General features: G+C 41.6%; 1 protein-coding gene across 6 annotated transcripts in view; it reads left to right on the plus strand.

Moving 5' to 3' along the window:
• Positions 1-13,649, plus strand: part of SLC7A1 (solute carrier family 7 member 1) — a 67,365-nt gene that overhangs the window by 16,368 nt on the left and 37,348 nt on the right. For all 6 annotated transcript variants that reach the window (XR_009762880.1, XR_009762881.1, XM_061628489.1 and 3 more), the window contains one exon: positions 8,996-9,379. Coding sequence is in view for 4 of the 6 variants with exons in the window: in XM_061628486.1 (XP_061484470.1) it covers positions 8,996-9,379 (384 nt within the window). In the remaining 2 variants the exon portion in view is untranslated. The remainder of the gene's footprint in view (positions 1-8,995; positions 9,380-13,649) is intronic.

A 13,649-nucleotide genomic window follows, 5' to 3' on the forward strand; every position in this document is an offset into this window, starting at 1 on the left:
CCTCTCTCCCTCCCTCTCTCTCTCTTTTTTTTTAAGGAAGAAGTGTTAGAAAACTGCCACGTGCCACTTCGATCATGCTGTAGAAAAATAATTTTAGGTCTTAAAAAAGAAAGGGGGGAAGAGAGAAATCTTGCATTTCCAAGGTTTTAAGAAAGAATGTGAAGATTGCCAGGACGTGGGGTACTTGTGGCCCACTCACAAATATATGCACCCATTGTATCAAGCTGTATGGGAGACTTGTTCCTAGAAGATCTGAACATTCCATTTAGACTGAGAATTATTTCCAATCCTACTGAGGTTTCTGAATCAATTCCACAGATTGCGGCTACCTTTTCTTTTTTGTTTTATATGGCAATCCACAAGGAAAATGAAACTGCCTCCAGTGTTTTATAGACAACTGCCTTATTCAGCTTATTCAATTTTGGTTTATTTAGCTAAGAATGATATGCTGTGGTAGCAAATGCGGCAGGGATTTTGTTGAAAGTACACTTTGTCGCGTTGGTATATGTTCAAGACCACATTCTATACAAGGGTAACATGGGAGTTATACAGCGAGTCTTAACTTGGTGCTCCTGCTTGGGATTTCCACCTTTTAATGCTTTTCTATAACCCACAAAAATGTGACAAATCAACAGCCTCGGATTATATTCTTAAAGTATCTACTCCAGAATAATCACCCAGCTTTCACTGTATATCTTTAGCATATGTAGTGTGAAGATGTTAATCTCGGAATGTCAAATATGAATTAATGTGTTCCGCACTTGTATTTCTGAGAATCTCTTCACATATTACATTTCTACACATAAAATGTGAATGCGTGAATGTGACAAATAGGTGTTTGAAAATGTGTGTCATCTGGGAATGCATCTGAGAGCTGGGATTGGCTGCAGCTTCCTGTTGGGTCTGCTGGCCTAGTAAAAACTCAAGTTTGCTGCTGTGCAATATGTGAAATAGCTTTCAGATATAGAACATAAAATTTGCTGCATTTGAAACGTTTTCTTTAAATAGAATAATCAGTAACTAAACTACAAGATGAATATTTTCTGCTACAGTGATTATTAGCTACCAGTGTACTCTTTATTATATAAGAATAATACTCGTGGCCCTCCAGATGTTGTGGGACTCCAACTCCCATCAAGCCCAACCAGCATTACCAATAGAGATGATGGGAGTTCTGGTTCACCAACGTCTGAAGCATTATAGGTTTTCCACCCCGATGTAAATATTGTGGGTGTAGCTATTAGGTCATGACAGTTGTGATTCTTCATAGAAAAGCATGGTAAATCTGCTTTCACTATTGTGAAAATGATAGAAGTTCTCTTACAAGTAGTATTTAGCACTTGGTTGTTGGAGAATTCCCCCCTCTTTCCTCTGGTTAATTATTTTAGCTGTTAGGCAAGTGATGCGAGTTGCAATGCATTTTCCTTAGTAGGTACAGATATATTGCAAAAGTCAGTACCCTCTCTGAGCTCAATTACCTACCCGTCCCCCAAAACTGCTGGCATTTTATTAGTGAGTGAAGATAGATAAGTGTGTGGGTGATGCTGCCATAGCAATGCTTTCTATTGACAAGCTGTTGAGTCCTGATACAAACTGTAAGGTGTGTGCATGCGTGCGCACACACACACATGCTCACATACACTCTCTTTTATCTGCCAGCACTGCAGGAAAGAGGCCTTCTGTTCAAGTGATGATGCAATTTTAGTGGTGTGTTGCAAGCTCTGCAAAGGTGGGAGGTGTTTGGAGAAGAATGTGGTCAGAATAGTTATAAATGGTCGGATTAATTCTGAGAGGAGTGTGTGTGTGAATGCTGTGCCTTCTGGCTGTAGAGAGCCAGAGGCAAAAGATGTCCATAGGTGTGGACAAATCAATAGTGCCTGTTGTACATAGAGTGCCTTCCAGCATAGTGCAAGTACTTCTGGAAACGGGAAAAAATATAAAACGTGTGTTTGTGTGTTCCACAGGAAATTTACATGCCGGTGTATTTAAGCAAGCAACGGAGAGAGAATGTTACTTGCTTCTGTTGGTTTCATAAATGTTTGTGAAACATTTTTCTAACTTCTATTGGGGTGCTCAAAGTGACATATAAAGGTTAGCCTTCCTTTTAAAAACAGCAATTGAAGAATAACAAGGACAGTGCAAAGAATTTAGAAGCTACCGAATAATGCACAGGGTCTGATCCTGGTTTGTAAACAGCCATTAAGGCTGCAATCCTAGTATGCACACTTATCTGGAAGTAAGCCTTATTGAACTCAATGGAGCTTACTTCTGGATAGGCATGTATAAGATTGTACAGTAGGGCCCAGCTTTATGGCGTTCCGTTTTCCGGCGTTCCGCTGATGCGGCGGCTTTCAATTAGGGGAAATTCCCTGTTTTAAAGCCGATTTTGCGCTTTTGTGGCATTTTTGCGTGATGCGACCCATTATAGTCAATGGGTTCTGCTTTATGGCGATTTCCGCTTTACGGCGGGGGCCTGGTCCCTAACCCGCCGTATAAGCGGGGCCCTACTGTACCGTAAACCACAGTTTTGCTATTCAGACATCAGTCAGTTGGAAACCATGAGTTTTTATCCTCTCTCATAATACTGGAACCTAGGTCATCCAGTGAAGGTGAATGGTGGGAGGTTCAGGAAAAACAAAAGGAAGTACTTCACATACTGCATCTTCCAGTTATGGAACCCACTACCACATCATGCAGTGAAGGCTACCATCTTGGACAGCTTTAAATGGGGATTAGACAAATTAATGGCTACTGATGGCTACTAGACATGATAGGTATATATTATCTTCAGTATCAGTGGCAGTATGCCTCTGAATGCTAGTTGCTCATAGCGAAAAGCAGAAGAGGACTGTTGCCCTCATGTCCTGCTGGTGGGCTTCCAGAAGCTTCTGGTTGGCCACTGTGGAAACAGGATGCTGAACTAGGTAGACCTTTAGCCTGATCCAGGAGGGCTCTCCTTATGTTCTTATGAAGTTTTCACTTTCGCTTAACTGTGGCTTGTTTCGTTTGAACTGACTAACGTTCATATCAACTACAAGCCAAGTTTAACCATTGTTTAAGAATCTGGTTGTCTTCAACAAACTATAGTTAAAATTAATCACAGCTTTTTTGTTTTGTTTGGGTAAAATGGCAAATTATGGTTAAGGAAGTGTGGAAGTGAAAGCTTACAAATTCTTCCTTTCAGCCATGCCAGAGGAGGAGCATGGGAGGAGGGCAGAGGGATCTGAAAGCCTGAGGTTCTCAAAGGCTCATTTATATCATGCTAAACTATGGTTTAGCATAGCTTTCACATGCTGTCATACTGATTTGCTGCACAACACCAGTAGCTATCCCTGGCTGACATGGATTTGTTGAGGCTGCTTAATCCATCTCACTATCATTTGGTGATGAAAGTATTGGGTTAGGCAAAAAAAGGTTGAGCTTTACAGTCTTGGGAACACGTGATCAGCCTTTGGATGTGCGTTCTGGCTTCGATAAAGGGCTGTACATTAAAAAAAATGAGAGAACTGATCCACATGGTTTTATTTATTTATTTATTTATTTTATATCGCACCATTCCTTCCAGAAGGAATATCTGAGCTCTCCAGATTCAGGAACAGCTTATTTAAATAAGCAACGTTCCAAAGTAACTAATTTCTTAGAGAAATAATCAGTTTCCCACATTCTCAATTGATGAAGATGAACATCTGGGGTTTGTGCTTGTTTTGGATATAGGAATAATTCACAGTCCTCAAAGTGTTTTCCCAGTGGAGGCATTGGGACTTGGAACCAGAAGTCTAGCCTCTTCTTGCCTGATCTCACTATTTCATGTCTGTATTTAAAAAGGCTTTAATGTAATCCAAATTCTTTAAGAAGAAAAGCATAAATCAATAAATAAAATTCACACATACGTATGTGTTTAGCATCCTTCTACCAGGCATTGGGAGGGCCAGAAGGCTATGCAAGACACAAAGCACCACCACCCCATCTTCTCTAAACCCTGCTCCTAACCCTCCCTAGGCTTCTGAAATTTTGCCAGGCATGCTTCCAAATTTTTGTTTGGAAAAGCAATTTAGAATTTTTTTAAACTGAGAATGTCTAGGCCAGTTAATATTAGCAAAAATTCTGAGTAGCGTACAAAAGATATATAATAAAACCAGCATAAAATCACTAAAAGCATAATAAAAAATACAGAAGTATAAAATCTAGTCAGAGGATTCAGGAAAGGTCTGAGCAAAAAATACATTTTCAAGAAGTGCTTAAAGCACATAACTGATGGCATCTCATGAATCTCTGAGGAAAGGGCAATCCAAACTACAGGGGCAACGACAGAAAATGTCTGTTTAAACAGATACAGATAGCATTTAAATGAAAGCAGAGGTTGAGGATTCTGAATTGTTCACTGAAAGCCAAATGTTACTGCATGTACAATGCAGTTTGATGATTTATTTATTTATTTATTTATTTTATTTCATTTTTAAACCGCCCATAGCGAATAGCTCTCTGGGCGGTGTACAAAAGATTAAAAGTACAGAAATACAAAATATCACAATAAATAAACTGAAACAAAGAGATTTAAAATTGTAACATTAAACGCATTAAAATGCCTGGGAGCATAGCCAGGTCTTAACCTGGCGCCGAAAAGATAGAAGCGTCGGCGCCAGGCGTATTTCTTTGGGGAGGCTATTCCACAATTCGGGGGCCACTACAGAAAAGGCCCTAGATCGAGTAACTGTCCTCCGGGCTTCCCGATGGGTTGGTACCCGGAGGAGGGCCTTAGACGCTGAGCGAAGTGACCGGGTCGGTTCATAGCGGGAGAGGCGTTCCACAAGATACTGCGGTCCCACGCCGTGTAAGTCTTTATAGGTCAAAACCAGCACCTTGAATCTGGCTCGGAAGCAAATAGGTAGCCAGTGCAAACGGGCCAGAACAGGTGTTATATGCGCTGACCGGCTGGTCCTCGTCAGCAGTCTGGCTGCTGCGTTTTGCACTAGCTGAAGCTTCCGAACTGTCTTCAAGGGCAGCCCTACGTAGAGCGCATTACAGTAATCCAACCTAGAAGTTACCAGAGCATGAACAACTGAGGCGAGGTCATCCCTGTCCAGATAGGGGCGTAGCTGGGCTACCAACCGAAGGTGGTAGAATGCATTCCTTGCCACCGTGGCCACTTGCGCCTCCAGAGACAAGGAAGGATCGAAAAGAACCCCAAGACTACGAACCTGTTCCTTCAAGGGGAGTGTAACCCCATCTAGAACAGGGTAAGCATCCACCATCTGGGCAGGGAAGGCATTCACCAACAGTGTCTCAGTCTGATGATGAATGCAGCCTGCGCATAGCTGCTATTTTGGTTTAACTAGGAGGATGTGCCTGCTCATCCTCCCAGCGCTATAGTCTGTCCCAGGTGGCAGCTTCCTGCAACTGGTTTGGGTGTGTGCTTGTTTGTTTTTTAAGTTAGTGAGCATGGCAAGTTGTCTGACCCTAAGAAGATCGCTTACTGGAAGATAAGGACAGAGTGTGTTGGATTGTAATCTAATTGCCCAGAACTTTACAGAAGTAAGACTGGTCATTATTTGGCAAAAAGTATGTTTCTTGATGTGATGAAAAGTAAAACATACACTTTTGACGGTCATAAATAATATTATTCCTACCAGACTGAATCCCCACAAGATGGAGGTTCTGGGGATATGTGGTGCTTGGGTGTGGGAACTGAGTAGGCAACCTGTTCTGGATGGGATTGCATTTCCCCTTTAGAGAACAGGTGTTTAGTCTGGGAGTACTCCTTGATCCAGCTCTGTCGCTGGAGGCCTAGGTGATCTTGGTGGTATGGAGTGTTTTTGCCCAGTTACAGCTGGTGTGCCAGCTATGCCTGGACAGACTTACTGTGGTGACTTACGCTCTGGTAACTTCTCATTTGGATTATTGTAATGCACTCTATGTGAGACTGTCCTTCAAAATCATATGGAAATTTTACTATTGGTGCAGAACATGGCTGGGAGAATATTAATAGGTACTACTGCTGGAGGGTCACATAACACCAATCCTGAAAGAGTTGTATGAGTTGCTAATTCATTTCTGGACAAAATTAAAGGTGCTAGTTCTGACTTACAAAGCACTAAACAACTTGGACAGGTTTCTGAAGGAACATATCTCTCTGTTTCAGCATGCCTGTGCCCTTAGATCTGGTTGGGAGGCTTGTCTTGTCCCACTACCAGGGGAAGAGCATCAGGTGGTGACATTCGATAGGGCCTTCTTTGTGGTGGCACCCTGACTCTGGAACATCCTTCCCCAACAGGCGTGGCAGGCACCATGATTATTGGCATTTTGGCACCTGCATTTGATTGGTTTGATGCTGCTGTATTAATGATGACTCACTTTTATTTCTATTTACTCTCAGTGTTGACTGTTCATATTTCTTTCCCTATGCTTTATCTGCTGTATTATATTTTATTGTTTTTGTTGGTTGACCTGGGAGATCAGGGTTCGAATCCCCACATAGCCATGAAGCTCACTGGGTGACCTTGGGCCAGTCACTGCCTCTCAGCCTCATGAAAACCCTGTTAATGGGGTCGCCATAAGTCTGAATCGACTTGAAGGCAGTACATACATACATAATGGAAATTGCCTTGGAATATATCATAGAGCAGTGGTTCCCAACCTTTATGAGTATGGGACCCCCTTTATATGCTCAACAAATTTCATGACCTCCTCCCCCCCCCTAATTGTAATTTTAGCCTCTGTTAAGTGACAAAATGGTGCGTGGGAAAATCACATCTCCAAATATCCCTTTCCATAAAACGTTTCCTGCAGACAGGGAGGTGTTGCTTTCTTTTCTTAATGCAAAGGTTCATCAGATGGGTATCCACCACCCCCCATCTGAAGATGTACAGTCCTGTCTCCCAACACCAGTGGGTTACAGTGCTGGACTGAGATCCAGGTTCAAATCCTCACCCAGCCATGAAGCCCACTGGGTGACCTTGGGCCAGACACAGCCTCTCAGCCTGACCTTTCTCACAGGGTTGGTGTAAGGATAAAATTGAAAGGGGGCAGGGCTGTGTGCACCACCTTGAGCAACTTGGAGGAATGGTGGGATTTAAATGCAAAAATAATCAAATAAATAAATACATTTCAGCTGCAGTATGTGGACCCCAGCCTCAGCCAATCTGCAAAGCTTTTTAAAAATTATAATAATAATTAATAAAGAAGAAGCAATGTGGTAGTGGTGGGAATGCTAAAGGGTGAAGCCAAAAGGGTGGATAGATTGAGTAGGGGGGTTAGTGCTTTTAGGCCTTGGGATGATCATCAGAACTGATGACTTGGTTAGCGTGCACTTGGGGAATGAGAGTGGAGCAGAAGACAGATCAGTGCGCGCGCACACAAACACCCCTGCCCCTCCTGCAAGCATCTGCAAGTTGTATTTAGCATGTGAGAGGGGAGAAGCCTTCAACTGCTGCAGCATCTTGGAGAGAGAGATTGGGGGGGGGGTTGTAGGTGGAAGAAAGGTGGGAAGCTGGCGCACATACAGCCTCAGAGATGAGAGGTGAGCAAGTCCTGAGCTTTCTCACTACTCCTTGGCTCTGCCTGGGCCAAAGGCGAGGTCTGGGCAGCCTAGCAAATAAGAATAATTTTTAAAAGGAGATGGCAGTGAACCAGGAGCCAAGAAAGGCAGGCATGCAGGTTGCCAGGAAGGAAGAGGGAAAGCAGCCTTTCCTTGCAGCCTTGCTTCTTTTTGCTTCACGAAAAGCCCTCTCCTCTCGTTCTGAGTAAGGGCATTGTCAGCAGCGGCAATGCAAGGAGTTGGGAGTCGATGGTAGTAATCCCCTCTTCTTCCTGGTAGCTCCACCCTCAGCCTCCTTTGACGTCTGCCATGTGTTTTATAGGCAGACGCCTGCCCTCAGCATGCCTGAAAGATGCTCTTGCGCTTCAGCAAAAGTCCTCCCCTCTCGTTTGGAGCAAGGGGGAAGTGTTGTCTGCAGCAGCAGTAGAGAGCAGACAGCATTCAGAGAGTGAATACTTTAAAAAAAATTAATAAAGAATTCATTTCTTTACTGTTCACGGACCTCTCTGGATTACTTTGCGGCCCCCCTGTGGGTCATGGCCCCCAGGTTGGGAACCACTGTGATAAAGGATGGGTACATATATATAAATAAGTAAATGAATAAAATTTGCTGTAACAATAAACACATGACCTATTGTTTCACGTTTATCGACTTCAGAACTGATCTCCCCACTGTTCTTCACCCACCACTTAAATAGAAAAATAAGCTTAAGTTGCAACTGTCTAAACATTTACCTGGAAGTAAGCCTAGTTGAACTCAGTCAGTCTTATATCTGAATCTATTAGGATTGCGCTGTTAAATTCAGTGTGTTTGACAGGGAATCAGTAATTTTGTTTTAAGAGATAAGTGTATCATTTACCATATTTACATTATATTGAGATCTTCATTTTTAACCAATGTACTTCTTAAAAGCAATACTTGATGTCAAGGCTGTAGAGTTGGAGTTAATGTAACAGAGTTTTTATATTTTAAAAAATATTTTTTAAAAAATCTAGGTTTGAAAATTGAATTTATATCCTGCCTGCTGATGAGTGCAACTTGGGTTATTCTCTGCTGCTTCTGTTAAAATTCAGAGCTGGAGACTGAGAAATGGCCTGTTATTGAGGAAGGATATGCCCTTTTGCTTCTGTAGTTTCTCTTTTGAAAAACCTTGAAGTTTTGAATTGACTGATGTTTTTCTCCCTCCCCACTTCTTAAAAAATTACATTCCAGTGATCTAAGTGAAGCTCAAGCATAACCATCTAGTAGTACTGCCTTTTTTGGGGTGGGGATGAAATCTTGTTTTATGTATAATGGGGTATGAACAGTTTTCTTTTCAGTTAGGAAGCTTCATTGTCACCATTTGAGAACCCCTGCTGTAAATGAATTGCAGTACTTAAAAAGGAAAGGTATAATCAAACAAAGCTATTTATACCTATACCACTGATTTATTTGCGCTATTTCCTCTCCCCCCCCCCCAGGTTTCATCAAGGAGATGGGTTGCAAGGGGCTTTTTGGTTTTGCACAGCAATTGGTTCGTCGGAAAGTGGTGGACTGCACAAGAGAAGACAGCCGGCTCTCCCGATGCCTCAACACATTTGACTTGGTCGCACTTGGCGTGGGCAGCACACTTGGAGCAGGTGTTTATGTTCTTGCTGGGGCAGTGGCCCGAGAAAATGCAGGACCTGCCATTGTGATCTCCTTCCTGATCGCTGCTCTGGCTTCTGTGCTGGCTGGACTTTGTTATGGGGAGTTTGGTGCTAGAGTTCCAAAGACAGGATCAGCTTATCTTTATAGTTATGTGACTGTTGGTGAGCTGTGGGCATTCATCACTGGCTGGAATCTCATTCTTTCCTATGTCATCGGTGAGTAATTTTTCTGTGCCTTTGCTCCAGTTACAATCCAAAATGCATAGCTGGATCTGTGAAACATCTGTTTTATGCCCTGTTTTTAACAGCAGTTTCCTTTTGAGAGTTCAAAGCCCCTTGTACATGTCAGTATGTTGTAATAGGAAATGCACAACATACTTGGATAAGGAAGACTAAGTAACAGACTCAGACTTTGACAGCAATTGAGGCAGCAGTCTTACTAGAAAAAGAACAAGGCTGTAATTGTAAGTCCGTGCTTGGGTCCACTGAAATCTGTAGACTTAAGGGTTCCCAACTCTATGTAAGATCGTGGCCCGTGTTTCTCTCATGGTAGTGGGACAAGCTTGAAAAGGAGAACAGGGCTGTTGCTCCTTGCTAGATTTATTCCCGTTATATGTTTGGGATCCTTTGATGGATTGTATTCACATACAGTAAGCCCTGCCTTTTTACCATTGACTAGCTGTTTGAGGAGGTGGAGAGACTTAATCCAGAAATCTTCCTCGTTTCTTTTTAAAAATAGGTAATTGATGCTCTCAGAATCAACATAATGACCACCTGTTAGAGGCATGGAACACATACAGACGAATGCACACAGCCATGCATATATCTGTTATTGTTTGTTGATTTAAAGTATTCCTGTACCGTTTTTCTGAAATTCAAAACTGCTTACAACCCCTCCCAACTGCAATACTAGTTAAAGTAACAAAAAGGTAAAATCAAACAACAAAACACCTCAATAAATTGCCTGTATTTATAGTTTTCTGCAACATTATTAAAAGCCAGGCAAAAAATATGTTCCTTTCATCTGTATCTAAAGGCAAGTAGAGATCTTGAACTCATTTATTTATTACATTTATATCCCACCTTTTCTTCCACCATGGAACACGAGGGCAACTGCTTTTCAAGGCCTTGTTCCTACTTTATGTGTTGTTAGAATGCAAAGCAGAGCCCAATGATAAGACCGCAGGAAGGTCATTTTGTGAGTGCATGTTTTATTAAGGAAATAACTTACAAAAAATAAAATATAACTGACAGAAGAGTGAGGAGAATAATGGTTGACTGCAGGAAAGGGGGATGCAATGTTGGGTGGCATTAGAGTGTGTGACAGGTAGAGGGTGTCTGGAAAATGACAGAAGTGGAGTGTTGGGCTGCGAGATGCAGACTGCATTCACACCGTACATTTATTCCACTATTATTTCACTTTAAACAGGCATGGCTTCCCCCAAAGAATCCTGCGAAGGGTAGGTTGTGAAGTGTGCAGAGAGTGGTTAGGAGACTCCTATTCTCCTTGCAGAGCTACAGTTGCAAGAGTGGTTTAACAATCAATCCCTCTCCTCAGGGAACTCGGGGAATTGGGGTCTGCGAACAACTTCCCAAACTACACTTCCCAGGATTATTTGGGGGAAGCCATGACTGTTGAAAGTGGGATAATAGTGGAATAAATGTATGGTGTGAATGTGGCCACAGAAAAAATCAAATGAGAGAGCAAAGAGTAAGGATAGTTGGTTACATTATGTCAGGAAACTTGAACTGGAAGAATTTTACATATAACTACTTGTACTGGATTAATTAAATGCGTGTTTATATTTTAAAGTGTCTTATGTTTTTGTCCCAGTGGATTCTAAGGTAAGTATATCTCACCCCACATGACTTGAGTGGAGATACTTGAGTAAGATTTCTCTGTAGGTGAGTAGTCAGTGGGTATTTTCAGGGAAGTCTGGACTCAGTGGAGTAGTTGAGGAACTGATCTGAGTGACCATGTGGGGACAGGCCATTGTGAGGGACCCAGGGAACATCACAATAACATAATGTATATCAGCATTCCCCAACTGGTGCCCTACAGATGTTACTGGATTACAGCTGCCATCAACCCCAGCCAGTATGGCCAGTGGTGTGGAATGATGGGTGTTGTAGTCCAACAGCTTCTGGAGGGCACCAGGTTGGGGAAGATTGATGTAGAAATTGAAAAAGAATATCGGTTCATAAGTCGTAGATGCCCCATTCAGGCATCATGCATGCAGGCAGGGAGAGAGTGTGGACCAGCATCTTGGCTCTGTCCTCCATGAGACGAAGGACGACTGTCTGCAGCAGGGAGCCTCTTGTAGTCATGGAAACTGCCTATGTGATGGAGAACCCTGTGCTACTTGGGAAAACTATACAAACAGAACAGGCTTTCTTCTGTAGACAGCTGCCCTCTAACTTGTGGAGGTCAACAGAGAAGTGGAGGTAGCACATTTGTTCCTGTGCTGTCTGCTCACATGTTCTGTTTACTTCTGAGTATAATGTCTGAACAGGGCTAAAGTTAAAGGGTTTGAAGGCAAGGTTTTGTAGAAGGTTAATTAGACTTAAACCCTATTCATGCACTCTTTTGAATGCATGAGGGCTTAAACTGGGGGTGGGTGGGCAGGTGTGTACCCGTTCCACACCCAACTCTGAAGGGGGGCGGTTGTAAATGTGGTCAGCTAAACATGCTTATAAGCCCCTTCAGACTTATGTGCGGGGAGGTTGGTGTGTGCCAGGGCATTGGGAAAGGTGCCAATGTGTCCATGCCTCGCCAGTTCTTTTGAATTAATGAATAGGGCTATAGAATTAATTTTATTCATTTTTTTTTTAATTTAATTTATATACCGCCCTAAGCCCGAAGGCTCTCTGGGCGGTGTACATAAAAAGTAAAAGCAAGCACAATATATAAATACAATAAATAAAATAACTCAAGAAACAAAAACACACAAACAATACGAAAACCAAACAACATCCAGAATACAACATAGTAATAAAATACTGTAAAAATACACTTGATTGTATTTGTATGCTGCTTTTCCGCACAGATATACCCAAAGTGGCTCACAACAGAAAAGAAAAAAATGTATATCAATATAACATTACAATAACAATCCAACGACTATTCAAACACAATATAACAATCCAAACAGAGAATTTATATTGATTACATAAATGTTACATTTAAAATATATTATAAAATACACTATGAGAACATAAGAACCAAAATATAAGCAGAGTCTTAACAAGGCAGCATCCCATAATTATTCTGGATGTGTAGATTGGCTCTAATGCATCAGTGAAACTCTTCATTTTATTAGACCAAATATTTGTACAGTTCATGCAATTTACTGAATTTATTTTGTATGTTGAGAAAATTGGCTTTCCTTGTAGCAGATTAGTGTCCCTAGGGAAATATTTGTTTATTGCCACATATTCATTTAGAACTTTTTAAAAAAAAATCCCAGATAGCAGTATTAATTTAACTTGTTGACATTGCATCACCTACACAGGAACACCTTCAGGGATTTCTGCATCATTACAGCAACTGTGGTTTAAAATATGCTCAAAACAGGTTTTTGCTTGGCGGTTTTTGGAATGTAGCTGAACAATATTCGCCTGTGATAGTATCTAAACTATTTAGTTCAGTTTTCCAGTAGGCAGATTTTGTTGAAAGGACCAGGCATTTAGCTCATGGTTGGTTTGTTTGTTTTTTAAAGGGGAAGGGAGGGAAATAGATATTAATGTTTTTTGGTAGTATTTTTTTAAAAAGATACTTGTTGAAGCACAGCATGAATTCATTTTAAGGAGAGAATTTGTTCACAAAAAGAAATAGGAGTGGTGATGTAGGAAGGGTGTGGAGGGAACATATCTTGACTTCAAAAGCTCCCTATTTATTTACATCTTCTTGGTATTCATGCACATCATTTTAAGGAATTTCCTTGCTTTTGTAGGTGTTTATAAATGTTGCAAAACACAACTCTTGTTGATGAAAGAATGGAACCCTACATAATTTCCTTCTGTTAGGCAGTTCTTCAAAGTATGAGGTTGGTTTAGTTGTTTAAGAGCTGGATTTGAAATAAATACCACCTACAAGTGCTTAGGGAATATTTGTATATGCTGAAGGGTGCACTGTGTTTAATTTATAGTACTGTACATAAACTACTGAAGTTCTAGCCCACAGTATTCATGTATTCTTCTGGGTTCTAGAACCCAGCAGTCTGACAGCTTCTTAAATCCGTTTCCCCAAACAGGTGCCCTCCAGATATTGTTGGACTCCAACTCCCATCAACCTCAACTAGCATTGCCAATGGTTAGCGATGATGGGGTTTGTAGTTCAAGCTATCTGGAGGGCACTCACTTAGCCCAAGCTGTCTTAAATATTAATTCCCCCCATCAATTTTCAGTTCATAATTGCTAAGCTATCCTCCCTCCCAAAATCAAGAAATAGCTTGCTTTATGAGTCAAACTGAACCCCGTCTCTCTC

This window comes from Rhineura floridana, chromosome 5 (genome assembly GCF_030035675.1).
Source record: "Rhineura floridana isolate rRhiFlo1 chromosome 5, rRhiFlo1.hap2, whole genome shotgun sequence".
In the NCBI taxonomy this organism is placed as follows: domain Eukaryota; kingdom Metazoa; phylum Chordata; class Lepidosauria; order Squamata; family Rhineuridae; genus Rhineura; species Rhineura floridana.